The sequence below is a fragment of the Eschscholzia californica genome, unplaced genomic scaffold (genome assembly GCF_041429995.1).
Source record: "Eschscholzia californica isolate CP2 unplaced genomic scaffold, dmEscCali1.0.p SCAF_5, whole genome shotgun sequence".
Taxonomy (NCBI): domain Eukaryota; kingdom Viridiplantae; phylum Streptophyta; class Magnoliopsida; order Ranunculales; family Papaveraceae; genus Eschscholzia; species Eschscholzia californica.
In genome coordinates, this window is record NW_028238472.1 from 44209101 (window position 1) to 44229094 (window position 19994).

Here is a 19994-nt window from a genome sequence, read left to right on the forward strand (position 1 = left end):
AACCTATTTATGACGACTCGGGGACAAGTTCTTCCTCGGTGGGGGAGTATGATGGAGACCATCCGGCAGGTGGGCCTCACGGCCAGGATATTATGGGGCCCGATGGCCAAGTTGCTATATTAGCATAGTTTTTATATTTTAGTATTTTGAGTTCCTATAATTATGAGTCCTAGCAATCAAAGAAAGTATCCTTAAGTTGTTATCTTCTTTTATTTTCTTTCTTATTTGAGTCTATCTAGGAAATAATAATCTCTATAAAAGAGAAGTCCAGTCTGTCTATTGAACCATTGAATTGAATATCGAATAAAAACCTCCTTGATTGCATTGTTCTTCTTTATTATTATTTCAATTAATCTTGTTTATTTTAGTTATTTAGCAATGAGTTCTTCTATTATTACGCTTCCGCAACAATCTACATCACCACGCTTATTGAATTTCGGTTATTAAAAGTATAAATAATGTAATAAATTTGTCGGACTTTAGGCCTCTTTCTTGTAGTTGGGTTCTAGACTTGTAATGACTAACTTAGATCGTAGTCGATTTCCCAAAAAAAAATAGACTAGATTCAATTCCAATGAGTACATGGGCCAATCTCTATACAGCCCAGACCTGCCCAAGCATGTACATTTAGATTTTAAAGCCCAATGGTCTTTGAGGAAAGTTCAAAAAGTTTTATAGACACACCAGTTGGCAAGCCCATACAGGCAAACTTTGTGGAGGTGCATATAGAGAGGATGCACTTGTAAGCCATCACTATTGTGTGTTATTTCCACCTAGAAAGTCATTTTTCAACAAAAAAAAAATAAGTCATTTTCTATTGAAAGGAAACCCTCACATCCCCATTATTATTTTATTATATTTTATAAATGACATCATCTCTTTATACCGTTCCAAACAAATTAATTAATATATTTAAATAAATATATCTCAACCTTGAGATAAACTTTCAAGATGAATGGACATTAATAATGATACAAACAATCATGGCTGAAAAGATTAGACCCATCAAAAGTTAAAAAGAAGGCGCCGTTTGTGGAAGATTCTTTCTCGTGATGATCTAATTAAACAAACGAAAAGAAAGGAAAACAATTAATATTGTAGCGAAGGCCGAAGGGTGAATTCATTAACTAATGAAGGAAAAGTAGATTGATCGTGGATAGCTTAGAACATGGTATCAATCCGCATGCACTAAATCATCTCCGAGTTCATAATCCTTGACTAAATAATTCCTTCATCTTTATTCTATAAATAATCACTTTTTTTATATGTATATGTATGAGAATTTGCATCTAAATATCACTTTTATTTACTTTTTCTCAAAAGGGGTGTTACAACAAATCATCAAAAAGAAAATTTCATTCTCACATATCTTATCATTCATCACCAAGACAAGTAATATTGCCTTAGACAATAGTGATGAGAGGAATCAATGTTTCTTGTCTACTTGGAATTCTTTCTTCTCTATTGTATACTCTTAATGAGGTATGGCTTCTTATTTGTTGGTCTCATTAAGGAACAATATCTCTTCATTTGTCAATTCAATACCCTCTCTCTCTCTCCAAATATTCTATCTTTATATGTGGTACTTTTGGTTAATCAATGGGATTTCCCTAGAGATGGACATTATCCCGTTTAGTTCGGAGACAAGATGGATCTTAATTCCCAAACTGCAAATAATCAAGCAACAACTCATATTTTATATTCTAAACAAAGTTTTAGGTTCTATACTATAACAACTGTTTTACTGTAATTCTTATAAGGACCTATTGACTTTACTATGTATGAAAGGCTTATTTTACAAGAGAAGATCTGCATGATCCAAAGTTAGATCAATTTTCCAACAAAAAGATAATTATTCAATTAACCAAAAAAATTAAAACTTGCATTGACTGTTTGAGGGAGCCACTAAGGGCAACTCTAATGTGCACGGGTTCGGGCTCCCAAATTCAAATTTGGGACCCCCATACCAGCTTTTGATTGCTCTAACCCGAGAGCCCCATCCTCCCAGACTCCCAGCTCCATTTTTCAACCATTGGGAATCCCCAACAGTTAATTGGAGACTCTCAACAGTGAAATGAGGTGGGTTTAAAAATTATTTAAATCTTATTTATTTTAAATTAAATTTTTAAGAATGTAAATTTTTTTAATTGATGTTTCATTGATTGAAAAGCCAATTACATATTTAAACTTCTTCAACAAAAAAAAAATAGATATTTAAACTCAAATGCACACAAAGCCTCGAGATATGTTTGGATTTCGGATTGAAATACAAACCCAACACACGTACATCACACATGTACGTAGTTTCGATTAGGAAGCCTCTGTTTGAAGCCCAATGTTGGATTTGAAGAAAATCAAGGGCTCCCAAAATTGAGAGCCCGAGCCCCTAAATTGGAGTTCCTCTAAGGTGTAACATGGGCCCTACAGGAAATGTAGTTCCTTATTGCAGGGTACGCTAATGAACATTTACCTACGGTAAGCAAGTCCTACCTTTGTGTATATAATCTCCCTTGAATGTATTTCTTTTACCCTTTGTGAGTTTCTAACTTTTAGACATAGATCTATAATTTTTCTGAACTTTCCATGCGTCAGTTGACATCAAGAACAAGACTTCTCTTAGTTCAATGACAAAATGTGAGGCTAGAAACACAAACCATAGACGTGATCGGATATTGATATTCATATAGTTCTTAAACATTTCACGAAACTCCTCCATGAATTGATTTACCTGATAATCCAACGTATCCAATGTTACCCATACAACATCGAACCCTTGATCACCATCGATGGTTATGTTTTTAGTCTCGCATTTTTGGTTAAAATATTTATAAATACTAAACTACTTATTTGTGTAACTAATTCTTTAAGCTTCAAATACATATAACTTTTTCTTTAATTGTCGGATTTTGATAAAACTTACATATTTACAAAGGATTTTTCATTACCTTCCTAACAAAATCAACTTTGTTTTTTTCCGTTTTTTTACAAATTGGGTGTACAATTCTTGCAAACTCAGATAGAATCTAATAGCAAAATTTGTTTGCAAATATTGCAAAGTTGATTTGAAGAATTCATCTAGATTTACGTAGAGAACTTACAAACTCGATTTGCAGATTAAGCAAACTTAATTTGTAGATTCTGCAAACTCAATTTATAGATTATGCTAACTTGATTTGCAAATTAAGCGGACTCGATTTGTAGGTTCAGCAAACTCGATCTGCAAATTAAGCAAACTCAATTTGCTTACGAAGCAAACCTGATTTGCAGAATGCAACGTCAAGCAAGCTCTGTTTGCAAAACATCTTCTTCTCTATACTCTTAATTATTTCTTCATCGATATGTCCTTCGAATAGTAGAAATCTCTGAACCAAAATAGGTATGAAAATTGAACATACAAAAAGCGAAAATCAAATCTTCAACTTCATCTTCCATAATATTAGGGTTCTATAATTTTGGATGTGGTTCTAGGGGTTCGTTTCATAGCTTCAAAAATGATTTAGGGCTTCATTATATAGCAGAAGAAACCCTAAAAGCTTCTGGGCTTCTAAAAATTTTTGGATTTCATGAGAGAAAAATTAGGTTTTAATAGGCAACGATATTTTAATAGTTGAATAAATAGAAAATGACCTGATTCTTAATTACTAATATTATTTAGCATATAAATGATAATTACACATAATAATCTTGACTCAGTGATTTTAAAAAACAAACTATTTTTCGTCAACAGTTGGTAGCCCAAGTGGTTCCAAGGTGTTGACATAAACTCCAGAAATCCCTGGAGGTCCCAGGTTCGAATCCCAGAGAAGGTGGAATCTTTGGTTATTTGAATTAAGATTATTAGGGTGTAAATAATGTTGTTGGGCTTTAGGCCATGTCTTGTTGGGCTATAGGCCCAGTTCTGTTAGTGTTTGAGTTGGCGGTTATCGAGCTTATCACATCTATGATGTATCAAGTGCCAAATGTAACGACATACGTAGATCGTGGTCGACTTCCAAAAAAACAAACTATTTTTCACTTATTATGGTAACAATTTTTTATTCAAAGACTCATTTTCTATTATCACTATTGGTCGTCTAAAGGTTGAGTTGCCAAACTTCCATCTCTTTCATGTGCACCTCCTTAAATTGATAGAAAGAAAAGATGAAAGAGATTTCTTTTTTCACAATATAACCTGTGATACACATTGAAGTTTTTGTTACTAACCCTAAATTACATGGAAAAAACGAATAAAATTAAGATAATGTTAATAAACCAAGAAACAGTACAATCCCTAACAGGGCCGGCCCTGACTTCTTGGTGGCCCGAAGCGCACTCCAAAAATGAGGCCCTCTATATTAGACACATATTTAAAATTTCTCTTACGCTCTCCTGAACCCGAGGTCTGCCGTAAACCCATTCTATCGGAGTATGTTTAGTTAAACACTAAACATCTTTCCCATCATTTAAACTTGGCCTTGAAAATGCACCTATAATATCATTCCCGTCAATTTGGAGATTCATCACAACAGTTTCCCGACCACACACGGGTTCACCTTCTATGATGCTAAAATGGGGATAAGAAAATACTTGGTCGATTTTGTATTTTGCTTTTCATATCCGTTGATTTGAACATCGATTACATAGTAGCTAGACCTATCGTTATATAACATATTTGAAAGTCACGTGGCTACAAAATTTATAATTAGAAGTAGATGTTCTCAACAATGATAGTCAGTTAGGTTCATCCAAGATAAAATAAAGTTTGTCTGACCTAGATTATAACTACGCTGTGTATAAAATATTAGTTTTCACGCTTTTAATAGTAGGAGGAAAGACCAATTTTTGTTTCCTACCGACCACCCTAATTCTCAAATAACCTCCAGTTATGAGAAGAAATTGATTTTTTTCCTAGAAGAGTTTTAGTATGGGAAGTGTTGAAATACCTTGTTTTATTAGCAACTCTACGTTGGCTTAACTTAACAAATAATGATGGAAACCATCCAAAGATGAAACTTAAATCGATTTTACTTTAAGGTAGGAAGGAAATTAATAAGTGGAGTACGAATTTAATAACGTGAATATACTAGGACAATAACAATTGGATATGAATCTGGTGAAAGGTGAATAAGGAGTAAAAGGAGATATTATCCAAAACAGGGTTAATTCGTGGAAAAGTTCAAAATATCAATGGGGCCCACTTCTGATAAGCAAAATGAAAAGAGAAACCAGCTCATCTTGATATGAGTACGGGCCTTTTCTAAATTAGTTTGTACTGGGTCTAGTTTGAGAAATTAATTTTTAGAAATCTTATAGGCACATTCATAAATGTGGCCCCTAAATTTTGGTGGCCCAAAGCGAGGCTTTGCTCGCTTTGGGCCAGGGCCGGCTCTGAATTCCCTAAATACAGAAGAGATAGAGGCGCCACTGGCTTCCAAGAATATCATATAACCTAGAGGCTAGATCTTTACAAATTATTTATTTTAAAAAGTTGGTATGTTTTAATCATTTTCCAGGAAAGTAAGATTTGAGTATTAGGTCTAGAGAAGAAGAACATGCAAGTCATTGCATAAGAACTGAGAAGAGAGCAGAAAGAAATCATTAAAAGGGAAATGGGAAGGAAAGTGAGGTATATATGGTGGAATCGTATTTCGCCAAAGATCAATTACCCAATTAGCTATAAAGATGCTTGCCTAACCTCCTCCTATAACCTCTTATTCATTCTCTCTTACTTTACTAAATTTCTTTACATTTTCTACCAACTTTTTGTTGCATCTGATCCCTTTTTTTCATATTAGCTTGGCAACCGTCAAAATTTGCATCAGTCTTGTCATGGTGAGTGGTTTGTTCCAGTCCTACTTACGATTTAGTTACAAAAATGATTTGAGGACTCCCTAACCATACTCCCAAGTCTAGTCCCCTTCACATGTGAGGGTATATTGGTCTTTTCAATCTGACAAAAACTGTGAAAAAAATCAAAATGGCCTTCCCCATGTGAGAGGGAGCACACTTGGGAGTAGGATTTACGGAGTCCCCCTATCACCTTTGAGTTAGTTAAGAAGTTGATTTCAACTATTCTGACAACCTACGTTTATCGGTTGTACTTTTAAAAATATGAACAACATACAATCAAAAGTACAATTTATAAAACTTTAATGTATCAAGACACTCTTAATCAAACTCGAAGTGAATGTAGCATTTCACTTGTGAAAAGATAGACTATATTCAAGTATAAGTATGAATAGTTTGTAATGAACTCGTTAGATTTGATTATGACCTGTTAGAAGAACTGGTACAATAATTTGTAAGATATGCACGTAAGTTTCATATAAAACAAATTACATATGGTTTTCAGGAGACATGACTGAAAAATCACGTATTTGGTTCCAAACTACACATAAAGCTAAACACATTATCACGCTCATTCAAGTGAATTGATGGGAGAGAGGGATAAAGTATGTGTGTCAAGAAAAGTTAGATTATGTTCATGTCCCGTCCACCGGCATGTTTGCATCTCCATGTGCAAGTCAAGGGTAGATGCAGAGAAATGTCTCTATCTCCAGCCACAATTCTGGTCGAACCACGGTCAGGTTATGTGATCGAATAAGATTTAGAGAGAACATATAGTTTAAATTCTCTCTCTAAATCTCAACCGACCACATATTTCTGGTGGGATTGTAGCCAGGCTAGCATCACCTCTGGTGGATGCAAATAGGAGAAAACTTGGTATGACACCGAAATTCTTTTGATTTTACAAATGTGGACTTAAGTTTTAGTTTCTACTCAATTTAACCATGATACACATGTTAAGTTTGATATCTTACACCTCCATATCTCATTCTATCTTAATGGAATTTGAGCAAACTCTAGATCTAAATTCTAGAATTTAACAAAACACATTTATGAGGGCTAAATCATTGGATAAGTGGGGCTGAATCAAATATTTGTTTGGATGCTTGGTGTTGGCACACAACCCCTAAATATATGTTCCACTCACATGCCTCCTAGCTAGAAGCTATCCTTGAGGATAATGGAGACTCTTTGCTCCATCTGCTTTGGCCGAGAATGTGGCAAAACAAGGAGAGACTTGGGCAATTAATAGGTAAATTTGCATACTTGGTGCCTTGGTGGCATATTTCACAACATTGCCCATGCCATGAGTGAATAAACATAGAATATACTTTTTCATTTAGGTCCCATTTAACATTTCACAATATTAACCACCAATTATTACACACTACCCATTTTAATAGTATATTACATTTCACTAATTAAGCAATCATCACAATCATCATCCCAAAAATAATACAATACAGTCAACTTCCAATACAAACATAAAGTACCAAAAATTTAAATGCGCCCGAAATTATTGTCTCATCATAGGAGGAATGATGATGTGGTCAACTTTAACTGGTCAAGTCATGAAAAGAGATAAATGGTACGACTAATTGGAACTGGTCACATCACCATTCGGTGCGTGGTCAGCCTCAAACATTCGGGTCGTTTAACATTTCTCATAAAATAAGTCGACAAATCTAAAGGCATGCTTCTATCGAGGCCTTTCATGTGTGCTTTATAATTTGTGCATTTCAACATATATATTATATATTATTTTCTAATAATCCCTCTCTCCTTTTAAAACTTTGTTTAATAGTAGGAAATTTACATGCGTGCCGCTAGTGAATAAGAACCGAAAAAAGAAAGCCACGTCATCAACCCTACCAAGTTTTGATTACTATAAATTGAGACAATAAGATACTGAAGAAATGGAACAAGAGTTGATAGATCTCCACAAAAAAACAAACAATCTCTTGAGCATATATATAATTGTCTTTTAGGGTTTAATTTGGTAGCTACTTTGTATATTATACACACATGAACTATTTGTGTTCAACCAAAGTATCTGATATTTCATTAAGAATGGATGAAAGTTTAACAGTTATTAGAGAGTATAGTGAGAAGGAAGATAAAGAAGCGGTAGAAAGGTTAGAGAAAGAATGTGAATTCGGGTCGAGAGGGAAGCCTTCGTTATCGACGGATCTAATGGGTGATCCGATTTGTCGTGTTCGAAATTCTCCTTCATACATAATGTTGGTATGTGATCATGACCATATAATATATGATTTAGATTATTCATACTAACTATATAGCTAGTTATTTAGTATTTCATGCATTGATGATGGTATATTGATAAATTATATAGGTAGCAGAGTATGGAGGGGAGGAGAAAGAGATAGTTGGAGTAGTAAGAGGGTGTATTAAGACTGTTTCTAGAGGGAAGACACCTTACTCTGATTTTCCCATTTATGTTAAGGTTGCTTACATTCTTGGTCTCAGAGTTTCTCCTTCTTACAGGTTGGTTTCTCTCTCTCTCTCTCTCTCTGCATGTTTTTCTTGAATCAAGTGTGAAAAACTGTGATATGTAGTCCTTGTGCTTGTTTTGGTTTGTCTATGGATCATAATGGACTTTCTCACCATTTTCCTCTCCTTGGAAAATGCAACCCCACACAAAGTCAAAGCCGACTCCGGAGAAAATCGAATATCAACAGTTTTGATTTAAGGAACAACTCCGTTTACATTTGCTTATAAGAGATCTTTACAAAAATTTAGCAATATTCTTTCAAATCGGTCTGTATTTTCATTGGTTGTATCATCACCGCCTATACTTATTTTGAGCAGTGCCAAATGGCTTAAAGAAGGGACCAACCACAATCTGAAGCAGATGTGGGCAGCCCTCGTTAGTGGAGTCATTTGCTCTATCTAAATAACCGGATCAATGAGAGCCAGTCACATCACCTTAGGGTACAATCACATCACCTTAGGGTTGTGGTGGCCTCTTATTTTTCAGGACCATTTTTCATTTGCATATCTATACATACAATAATTAATGACATTTTTAATGCCAAAGTGAGCACTAAACCCTTCTTAGGCCACAGTGGTTTATCTACACAGCTATCCTCCTCTAGTAATACCCAAGAAATTTCATTTTGCCTTTTTCTACAATATGACTGTATACAAAGCTAGTTTTGTCATATACACCTTTTAATTTCTTTTCTACATATTTTTTTTCCAAATACCCACTTTCAAAATCTTTTTATAGAGTGATTTGGACAACAAATTTATGGGTTGTTTGAGTAGTAAAATGTGTGTTTAAAAAGGGGGCTGAAAATTGGAAAATGACCTCTCTAAAATTTGTAAACTGTCTTTCTTTCTTCTTTTTTTATCTTCGCACGCAAAGCCAATCTAATGTTTTTTCGGAAAATAAAGTTGAACTCAAGTCTTTTCAGTTCCGAGCAAACAAGTTATCCTCGTCAATTACACATGTATTCCCTCTATGAAAAATATAAAGACAATTTAGTTAATAATTTGTTTTATTTCACTATGTCATAATCCAACTCAAATAAATGAAATGCTCCTTTTACCTATCATTGTTCCTCATCTCTTTAATAGTTAATCAAATGATATGGAATAGCCCGTGTTAATTATGTCTTAGTTGAGTTCACTAATTTGATCTATTAAGTTTTTCTAACTCGTTTCTCTTTTGTTGAATTTCAGACGAATAGGGCTTGGAACAAAGTTGGTATCAAAATTAGAAGAATGGTTTAATGAGAATGGTGCAGAATACGCATACATGGCTACTGACTGCGCAAATCAAGCATCAATCAACCTCTTCACGCTAAAATGTGCCTACACTAAGTTTCGCACCCCAACCGTATTAGTAAACCCCGTTCATGCTCACTACAAACCCATAAGCTCTCGACTCGAAATCGTTCGACTCTCTCCTCAACTCGCCGAGTCAATCTATAGTCGAGTCTTCTCTAACTCGGAATTCTTCCCTAAAGACATAGATGCCATTCTATCAAACAAACTCAATTTAGGGACATTTATGGCCCTACCCAAAAACACATTCCTCAAATGGGACCCACAAACTGGTCAACCCCCAGAGGAATTTGCAATCTTGAGTGTATGGAACACAAAAGAAGTCTATAAATTGCAAGTGAAAGGGGTATCGATGCTAAAATACGCCTGCTGCGTAGGTAGTAGGGTTTTAGATGTTTGGATGCCATGGTTGAGAATACCCTCAATTCCAGATTTGTTTAGTCCATTTGGGGTTTATTCATTATTTGGACTTCACATGGAAGGAAAAGGTGCATCGCGGCTAATGAAAGGATTGTGCGACTTCGTTCATAATATAGGAAAAGATGATGTTGGATGTGGGGCCATTGTAGCTGAGGTGGGTAGATGGGACCCAGTTAGAGAAGTAATTCCACATTGGACTAGGTTTTCTTGGGCTGTGGATGTTTGGTGTATGAAGAAGCTTGCGACCGAGGAGCAGGGGAACCAAGATGAAGACCAAGAAGAGGTTGGTGGTTGGGTCACTGATTGGATAAGATCAAAACCATCTTCGTCTGTTATTTTCGTTGACCCACGTGACTTTTGATTTTGACTTTGACTTTTTCTCAGTAGCTCTTTTACATGTAAAATAGTAGTATGTTTACTTCGATGGAGGGTTGTATACAAAATTGGAAGTTTTTACTAGGGCAAAAACAAAAGAAAATGTTTGCATTTTTATCATTTATAAAAAGTTAATTAAGAAAATGTATGTGGTTTTATCATTTAGCTATGTTTTGTTATGGAGAGCTTTTTGCTATTGACCCATTTTGGTATCAATGTTGGGACTAGACCTTCCTGTAGCGTGGGATAGTTTTTTTTTTTTTTTTTGATGAAATAAAGCGTAGGATAGTTTGTGATTTGAACAAGAATGTTAATGTGGCATATACAATCTATCTACAGGGTTGACCAAACATTTTGGAGGTCGCATACGGAATTAAAAACTAGAGTCCTGTATAATACGTGTTAAATAATAAGTAAAATTGCTTAAGCAAGAGTAATTATTATTTTAAAAGTTACTTTTTTTTTTGTTGAATAGAGAAGCATATGTAATTAAATAAGAGTATAATTACAACTCAGATTAAGAAGGGAGGCGGTATTACAGACCAAGTCCTATTACTATTATAGACATGAGCCCTTTTCCAAGTTTATCGGCATGAGCATTGCTATTGCGGCGAATGTGTGGGAAGGTGATGCCTAGAAACATCGAAATGATATTTCCGATTGTTGAGATGTGAGCTTATGATTGCCATTGTGTCGCCCTTTTGGAGTTGCGCAGATGATTGATGAAGCTTTGATTATCACTTTCTATTTCTAAGTGGAGAAATTTGATATTCTTTTCCAAAGCCAGTAAGATTCCACATAATATTGTTTTGTGTTCGCTTTCTTCTGCATTTCTAGCCCGAATAGTTGTTGTTTTGCAGCCATGAAACACGCTTAAGAATTATAGATAATAAAGTTGATTCCTGAAAGATCCTTTATATTTTTGAACGAGGCATCAACATTTATTTTTATATACGGGTTGATAGGGGGGTTCATGTGCTTTCCTTTGAAGAAATTGTTCGGATATTAGTGACTTTGAAGGATAGGAATACCAAACTTCAATTAATAACCCGCATAGGAGAGTTAATCGTTTTTTGAAAACAGTTGTCGTATCTGGCTTTCCAGATGAACCAAAGTATAGTGGCGTAAAGCTAGCCCAGTTAAAATCATTTTTTTTTTTGTTTTCATTCCATGAGGTTATCCCGTCTTTAATAGAAATAATCCATTTGTACATATGTTAAAGTAAACCATATCGATCTCGCAAATGTGCAATGTAAAAGTTCATAATCAATCGTTTCCGTGCAATTGCAGTACGGACATGTAAAGACATAAAGACATTTACAGTATATTTACCAATTGTGTTATTAACCGGGAGGTAATTAGTACAACATTTCCACATGAAGAATTGTATTCTGGGAATCGTTTTAATTTTCCAAATAAAATTCCAATTAACCTCAACATTTTGGAAGCTGCTTTGTTCTTCGTTAAGTTGTCTATACATATAACCTATAGACTAAATACCTAATCTGGTTAGGGACCATCGGATGGTGTCCTGCCCATCAGCTTGCAGCTCGATCGACCTGATGATATTATACAAAGTTGTATCAAAAGTATTAGTGAGAACAGATTCAATCCATTGGTTATTGCTTATAAGTTGGGAGACCCAAGTGAATTGTGAATTCATAGGATTGTTTAAAGGAGGGGGTGATCAGAGATCCTATAATCAGCCCAAATATTAATTTTGGCTCCTGAGTGAATCTCCCAAATTGAAAGGGATCAGATTTTATCGTTTTGTTTACATATGGCTTTCCAAGTTCAGGAGTATGCTTGTTTAGCAGAACCGGGTCTTTGATTTTTAGGGAAATATTTGGGTTTTAATAGTTTTACCCATACGGAGTCAGGCTCTTTTATGAGGTGCCAAACAAGTTTTCTTAGGAAGCCCCTTAATTATCGAAGTATGGATTTCTGATGCCTAGCTCTTCTAATTTCTTCAGAAGACAAATAGATGACCAGTTCTTTATATGAATGGTCTTTGATTTTTCCCACTAAAAAAAACTTCTGAGAAGTTGCATACGATTTTCGGAATGACAAAGAATTGCATACGTTTTTCGGAATGACAAAGAATTGCATTTGATATCGAGAAACGACGGCCACAATCACCGAGACAACCACGCTACGGCGAGCTCGAGATAGAAGTTTATTTCGCCACAGGTGCAATTTGACATGTATTTGATCAATAATGGAGTTAAAGACCTTTGTAACTTTTGTTAGCACCTATAAACAGTTGGGCCCACAGGTATTTCTCCGAAAGAAAGCCTAGTGGACTTAATTTGAAGTTTATAATAAGCATACGTTTAAACTTAGGATAGAAGTTTTTAGAGAAAAAGATATTTGATTTGACATAATTAATCATTTTGAAAATTACTTACAAAATCCAAAATACGAATAGATTCAACGAAAATATTCAACGAGAAAATTACTTACAAAATCGTTTTGAATCCATTCGTATTTTGGACCCGGACTTTCCCATTTATCTAGCTAGAACAAGAATATCAATGGCATAAATGTAGTTTGAACTATGACTAAAAAATTCAATACGGTGAGAATTTATAGGGTGTGAATTTGAAAACCTGAACGTGCATGCACAACCACGACTAAAAATTCCACCATCAAGCTGACTTTACGTGCATGGTGAGTCATCTAGTTAGAACAACTACAAAATTTATGAAAAACTTGTTGATGACTACCGGACTTTTCTCCTTCAACCATTGATAGTCTTCTTAATGAGATGCCGGATAAGAAACCAGAGTCGGCCTTGGCCTTGACTTTTTGGTGGTTCGAAGTGAATACAATAAATGTAGTCCGAAGCGAATACAATAAATAAATGTAGTTCTATCTCTTATGTGAAACTTGTGGTCATCCAACTCAAAATCAATTGACAATGAGTGGAAAAGATTTAGGCATTATATACTCGGATGATAGATACCCCTTCTCATATGTGGGACTATTCTTACATCTTACACACACGTTTATAGAGAGGCGGAATCACGGGTGGGCTGACTTAAGTTGCGGTGGGCTTACCCGGGCTCCAACCTCCGACTAAGCTTATAAATACTTGTATTTTTCGCTTTGAAAACACAAGAGAGTAATCACATTCATAAGCAAAGAGCCTAGTAGAATATAACTTGGAGAAAATGAAAATGTAACAAATGAAATGATAAAAAAGACTTTGTTTCTTCTTAAGAATCGATTGACAGACGGTACAAAATAAAAAAACACCAGTACAAAATTGAAGGAATAAAAATAAAATCATCAAAGGTAATTACATCTCTACAGAATCCTAACTGATTGCTAACACTGTAAGTTCCTACATTCAAATGCCATCTTCAAAAGAAGAGAAACCTAAACCCTACCCGACCGATCTGGTTCTTTACACTTAGCAGAATAGTATTACAATCATCTTCTACTTCTTTTTTACCTCTTCAAGTCATTCACCCAGTCAACAATCACGATACGGATTTTCTTCTGTGTCTTGTGGAAGAAGACCCAAATGACTTGGTTTCTTTAGGAATCATAGAACTCGGACTACGTGAACTACCCGACATTTCAGAGCTCCTGTTATCCCCGTGCTCTTTGTTACCACCACCAGCTCCAACCCATAACCTCTCAAAGAACCTCCTCGACCTAGACGGTAGCAAAAACATGCCACCACCACCAGATATTTTGTTGTTCTTGTTTCTCTTCTCATCTTTTCCATGTTCACTACTAACTCTCATGCTTCTCATACGTTTATCAAGTGACATATGATCATCATGAACTACTGTTCTTTCCCAGTTTTCTGTATGTGCAGTTGAACGTGAACTATCACGTGACATACTGTGTGGCAAGTTGAAAGTTCCACCACCTACCTTAAGCTGTTCAAAATACAGTACCTGAACAACCACCCTAAGTGGGAGTCGCTCGTTTTGTGCAGCATGCATGCTTGCTTCCATAGTCAACTTCTTAACGTCCATTAGCCCACATATTTTCTTTTTCTCACTCTTCGTTAAAGTTGGGTGTTCCTGCAAAATCCATAACAAGCAATTAAGCACCAACATTCTCGAACTAATCAGTCTACTTTTGTTTTCTAAGGTTCGAGAAGGGAGGAGCTATGTGGACACTCTGGATTGAGCGTTATAGTGGAGGCGTAAAACGAAAATAATCCAGATGGAATATATAGTGGTCAAGAATGTAATCTCAAAATCAACTTCAGCAGCGTCTTGTTTTCATCATTTTGCATATCTGAATATGTTAAATATATGGTTCATCATCATTATGATGTAGATACGGAAAGTGAAAATGTAGGCTAACCTTCAAGTAGATATCAATGGCTTTATAAAGTCCATCATGAATTGGGCGTGCTGACTCAGGAATAGATTGCGAAAGGTCAATGAAGCTAGAGAGTGGAAGATTTGGATCACCGGCAATTTCAGAAAGATATTGATCAATCAGTTTACCAACATCAATCCAAACACCACGCCCCAAAACTAAATTATCTTTACCCTTGTCGATTTTCTTATTATAAACAGAATCCTGAGAGTGTTTCATTGTAAACTTATTCACAAGAGTTTGAACGAGTCCAAAATCGTATATAGTAGTGTCCGGAGATCTTGCTGGAATTAATAGATCCTTAAGAGAAGCTTTATCCAACTGTGAACTTATTCTACTCACTAGCTCTTCCTTTGGCTCATCACCAACTTCAACCAAAATTGCAACTTTCAATAATTTCAGCAAGAAACTACAACAACAGACAGCATCCATATGAGACGGCAATAACCAGATCATAGTTTCCACTATAGCCTTGTTATGTTCAGTTTTAGTGTCGGATATCAAGGCTTCGACAGATTCTGGTAACCATCTGATTGCATAAGCCTCAAGTGCCTCCCCTATCAAATTATTTGACATTCTCCCTTTCGATTTAACAGCTACCATAACTCTCCTATAAAGATCAATCTCAAGCTCACATATATCTTCGACCCACCAATCCACAGGAACAGAAGGAATTTTTTGTGGGAATCTCGCCCCGCTCCCAATGATCTGTTCTAGTGCTGCTAATTTCCTATTATAGGTGTAGGACCAATTGACATTGGAGGGATCCACAGAGGTTTTTGAAGCAATGGAATCTATACATCTTCCAACGACTTTCAGATCTTCAGACCATGGTAGAAGTGATTTGGTAGTTTGAAGAACAATAATGGAATCTTTCCAACTCCGGAAGATACTAGAATTCAAGAAAACTTCAATTTTAAAAATCAGATTTCCGGTTTCAATATCCTCAGTCATCTTGAGATACTCAGCCGCACATCGAGCAGCAACGACATTGTAAGCATTTAAGGTGAAAATCATACCGTAACAGAATTTAGCACATATCTCAAAAGCATCTGGTCCACCAGGAAAATCGACTAGGTGAATTTCTTCCGTATTTGCAACATTCGAGTTCAAAATAAGCTTTTGCAAGTAGTTGCTCTTGGATAGGAGGGGGAACTGCACTATCATGGTTCAAATAGTAAGAGAACAACAAATGCGCATAAAAACTTTGAACTATATGATGGAAATCATACCTTATGCAGGTTAAATTTCACCTCCCCAACATTGACGACAACATCCGTTGGTAAATCTGTTGATACATACCTGCCAAGTCACCGTGTTCAACAGTTATATCTTTACTTGTGAGGAATTTCAGTTTTCGTAGGAAGTTATTGTTTCTTATCAGAATTTATGACTAATGCTGGAAGAAATGGAACTTGTACGTTTGTTGTAGAAAAGATATAAAGAGAAAATACATAAAAATACATGGAGGTAGTATTTTTCAACTTCCATTAATTAACCAAAACCTACAAAAAAATCCTACCTAAGGTTAGATCATCAGATACAAGACTCCACAAAATAATATTGCAAAGAATTAGAATATTCAAACATAGACGCGCCAAACTGTCTCACGACAGGATCCCACCGGTAAAAGAAACAAAAAAGGAAAACGTCTTGGTGGCGGATGGGAAGATAAGAAAACAAAATAGAAAAACAGATAAAGTTTTCGAAATCTTGATCTCATTTTCACTTGTTCCACCTCAAATACTAAAGTTAATTGGCAATTATTTCTCTTCAATTGTTGATTATAACCCGTTTTGTTTAAAGGGGAACTTATGTAGCCCATAATCATAGTGGAAGTTTTTCTAGTATAGGTCCCGTTGTTTCTTTACCTTCTACATTGGACGGGGTTTTGTCACGTCAAATAATTTCGGTGTATAATCTTTTATATGCACATCCATTATCTTCATATTTTGAACAGGTTAGATCTTTTCCTAATAGTGATGGGGAGTTTGAGTCCATTCCTAGATAAGAGGTGCCAGACATGGGATGTGGTAAAAGATCGTGGATCAATTTTTCTTCATTTAGTTAGCAGGCCTTATCTATTATTTCCACTTTCCTATTTTTTCCATACAAAACAAATAAGGCGATAACCTAAAGAGTTATCTTATGGTCTTAACACGATATTGTGCAACACAAGATGCACATACAACTATACAATATGCCCATTGACGTGATTGTCAGCGTCCGACCATCTGGGAAACTGACACGACAAAATACCAATAAGTTGTACATGTAATGCTAATTGCTTTGGGCCCGGGCCGGCCCTGCATGTGAATACAAATTCGTGCCGGAAAGACTCATACGATCCGCACAAATCATGTTATCTATATGTATCAAAGCTTGTAACAGGGTATGATAAAGAACAGAGTATATGAAAGTGGCACAAGGGGATGTGAATACCGCTTTCATATACTCTACTCTTTCTCATCTCCAATGGTTGATTTACTTAATCAATCCTACGAGCTTCCACCCTTAAGCAACAGACTAAAGACACTCACCCAGAGCGATTGAACAGATTGAATGGTCATATCAACCAGATGGATTAGGTTCTCATATGCAGAGGAACTCTAGTCCTCTAGATTCGTCGGGAAACAAGAACATGAAAACAATATCATATGTAATAAAAGAACTGAACATACACTTTTTATTCTATGCAATACCATAACCATACTCTAAAAATTAACCAACTTAACAATCATCTAGCCAGTTCATTGTTGGTCCACCATTTCATGAATGAGATTTGATTTAGATAAGACCACCTCAAAAGGAAGAAGTGCTCAAATGAGTTCTAAATGTATAAGAAATGTACTTCTTTCTATCCATCCAATATTAAAATATTTACCTCTTTCATCTATCAAATGAAGTACACATTTGAAACATAAAATTCAAATCTCTCTATTTCTTGATCAAAAAAAATAAAAATAATACTAACAACTTTGAGAATATGTACCCAAAAATGCATTTTTTCTTTTCATTTCATTACAACCCTCCAAAAATAATAATGATAAATAAGTGATGAAGTCAAGAACCTAAAAATACACCCATTTTTGTGTTTTGGGTTTGTGTCTGAAAGAAAAAAAAAACATTGTCTTATAAAAAAACTAATTAACTTAAAATATGTTCTATATAGAAGAATAATGAGAGTCAGACAGGATACAAAACAAGATCAACTACTTGTTATTTTAAATTCTAGGTTAACAATATTTTAACAAAACAACATGTTGTTGGTTGAAAACAAAACACATAGAAAAACATTATTAGTAGCAATAGAAGAAGAAGATGCAGATGCAAATGATATGCATATAAGAAGTCAAATAGATTATTTTTATAACTAAAATCCAACTTGGGTAAAGTAAAGAACAAGAAACTGATAAATAAATAAAGAAAAAAAAAAACAAACAAAAAGGTTCTAGAGAGAGAGAGTGAAATAGTAACCTGGTGAAATTTCCATCAGCTTGAAATGCATCAGGCTTAGACCCAAGCTTCATAAACTTCATTTTCTCTCCAAATGCCAAAAACAGAGGAAACCCAAATAAAACCACTCTCTAGACTTTCAAAACCACTCTTAATACCTTCCAAAACCACCTTCACAGGACAACAACAAGACTAGACTGTTGTTCTTCATAAAGAAACACAAAACCACCTTACCCATTACCCAAAATCCTCTTTAATGTTTCAAACTGTTTCATAATCGTCCAAATTTGGATTCTTCTTGATAGAAAAATTAAAAAAGAAAAGAACCCATGTTTTTAACTTCTCTGTTATTAATAAAGCCTGAGAACTTTTGTCTTGAAGAAGAGAAAAAAGATCGTCTTCTTTTCTGTACTATTGTTTATAAGCCATTAGATCTCTGATGACAGACAGACAGCTTAGTGACCACTATTCCATAAACAACAACCACTGTATCTTTTTTCTGTCGTCTTTCTTTCTCTCTCTCTATTCTTCTTCATCCACCTATACAGTCTTGCCTCAATAAATGTAGTAGCCGTATTTTGCTTTAAATTTCTCTGATCCAATAAGAAATCTACCCTGTATAGCTAATCTCGAGATCTCTTTCCTTCAAAGTTTCCATCTACATGCTTGATTGATGAGTTGGGTTTTTTTCTTGTTCAGATTTATTATTTGTAGAAAAATGGAAAAAAAATTGTAGAGAGAGAGAAAGAGAAGATTGTGGTATGTGTGAATATGTACAGTGTGTGTATAGGCAGTAGGAGACTGTACAGAGGGGATGGCAGAAGAGTCTTTTAAGGAGCTTTATGACGTTAGAACACGCTACATCTTCCAATGACTTGTTTACCCTCACATACTCATTTATAAACCCATCTCTCTTCCTTATTGAAGTACTCAAAATTTTGGCCTCAGCCCCTTAATCCAACCACATTCGGTTGGGGCTGACTCCTTCAGTCGCCCATAATGTTAGGGCCGAGCCCCAATATTTTAGGAATGACTGTAGGGTCTCCAACAAGACTGTTGGGGATGATCTTAGTCGTTGGATTATCCAACGGCCAGATCTTCTTTCTTTTCTTTTTCTTTTATGTAAATTAAAATCAACATTAATAATAAAAATATATATTAATACAAACCGACTTTTGCATTAATAATCCAACGATCAAAACACATTACTAATAAATTTAACGACCAAAATCTATTCATTGTCATCGTTAAATCTCGTATTCCATAACTGTTCAACAAGATCTGCCTTCAACCGAGAATAAATTTCCTGGCTTCATTTGGACCTTCGTCTTCTATAATCATGTTATACATTATGATACATGCCTTCATAATATCACTCATGGTCTTTACGTCCCATCAACGTGACGGTCCCCGAATAATTTCCCAACGATCCAAAGGCTCGTTCAACGTCTTTTCGAACCGACTCTTGTCTGTTGACAAAATATGCTTCTTTTAGACCATATGGATTAGCAATAGTTATAATTAAAGTACCCCATTGAGGGTATATCGCATCAGCAAGATGATAACCCATATCATATTGTGTGTCATTAACTACATAATTAACTTGGAGACTCTCACCCATTAACAATTTATCAAAAATCGGTGAATGTTCAAGAACATTAATGTCATTACAGGATCCAGGCATCCCAAAAAATGTATGTCATATATGGAGGTCTGACGATGCAACTGCTTCTAGGATGATAGTTGGGGTTTTGACACGG

General features: G+C 35.3%; 2 protein-coding genes across 2 annotated transcripts; one reads left to right on the forward strand and one right to left on the reverse strand.

Annotated features, from left to right (window-relative positions):
• The first annotated feature begins 7741 nt into the window (after positions 1 to 7741).
• LOC147539541 (putative N-acetyltransferase HLS1) lies at positions 7742 to 10575 on the forward strand. Its single transcript, XM_086641380.1, has 3 exons — positions 7742 to 8070; positions 8180 to 8331; positions 9532 to 10575. The coding sequence occupies exons 1-3, from the start codon at positions 7852 to 7854 to the stop codon at positions 10415 to 10417; spliced, it is 1257 nt and encodes a 418-aa protein (XP_086497506.1). The 5' UTR covers positions 7742 to 7851; the 3' UTR covers positions 10418 to 10575.
• Positions 10576 to 13625: 3050 nt separating this feature from the next.
• On the reverse strand, positions 13626 to 19167 carry ENP (Phototropic-responsive NPH3 family protein). The gene is made up of 4 exons (XM_086640503.1): positions 18256 to 19167; positions 16011 to 16080; positions 14761 to 15933; positions 13626 to 14471 (listed from the first exon to the last, which is right to left on the reverse strand). The coding sequence occupies exons 1-4, from the start codon at positions 18315 to 18317 to the stop codon at positions 13917 to 13919; spliced, it is 1860 nt and encodes a 619-aa protein (XP_086496629.1). The 5' UTR covers positions 18318 to 19167; the 3' UTR covers positions 13626 to 13916.
• Between the last annotated feature and the right edge of the window lie 827 nt (positions 19168 to 19994).

Bases quoted from the DNA above. Each gene is read 5' to 3' on its own strand.
- LOC147539541 (XM_086641380.1), top strand. From the start codon at position 7,852: ATGAACTATTTGTGTTCAACCAAAGTATCTGATATTTCATTAAGAATG. The intron at 8,071-8,179 runs GTATGTGATCAT...TAAATTATATAG, and splicing joins CTCCTTCATACATAATGTTG to GTAGCAGAGTATGGAGGGGA. The intron at 8,332-9,531 runs GTTGGTTTCTCT...GTTGAATTTCAG, and splicing joins AGAGTTTCTCCTTCTTACAG to ACGAATAGGGCTTGGAACAA.
- ENP (XM_086640503.1), bottom strand. From the start codon at position 18,317: ATGAAGTTTATGAAGCTTGGGTCTAAGCCTGATGCATTTCAAGCTGAT. The intron at 16,081-18,255 runs GTTACTATTTCA...GTGACTTGGCAG, and splicing joins GCTGATGGAAATTTCACCAG to GTATGTATCAACAGATTTAC. The intron at 15,934-16,010 runs GTATGATTTCCA...ATGATAGTGCAG, and splicing joins TGAAATTTAACCTGCATAAG to TTCCCCCTCCTATCCAAGAG.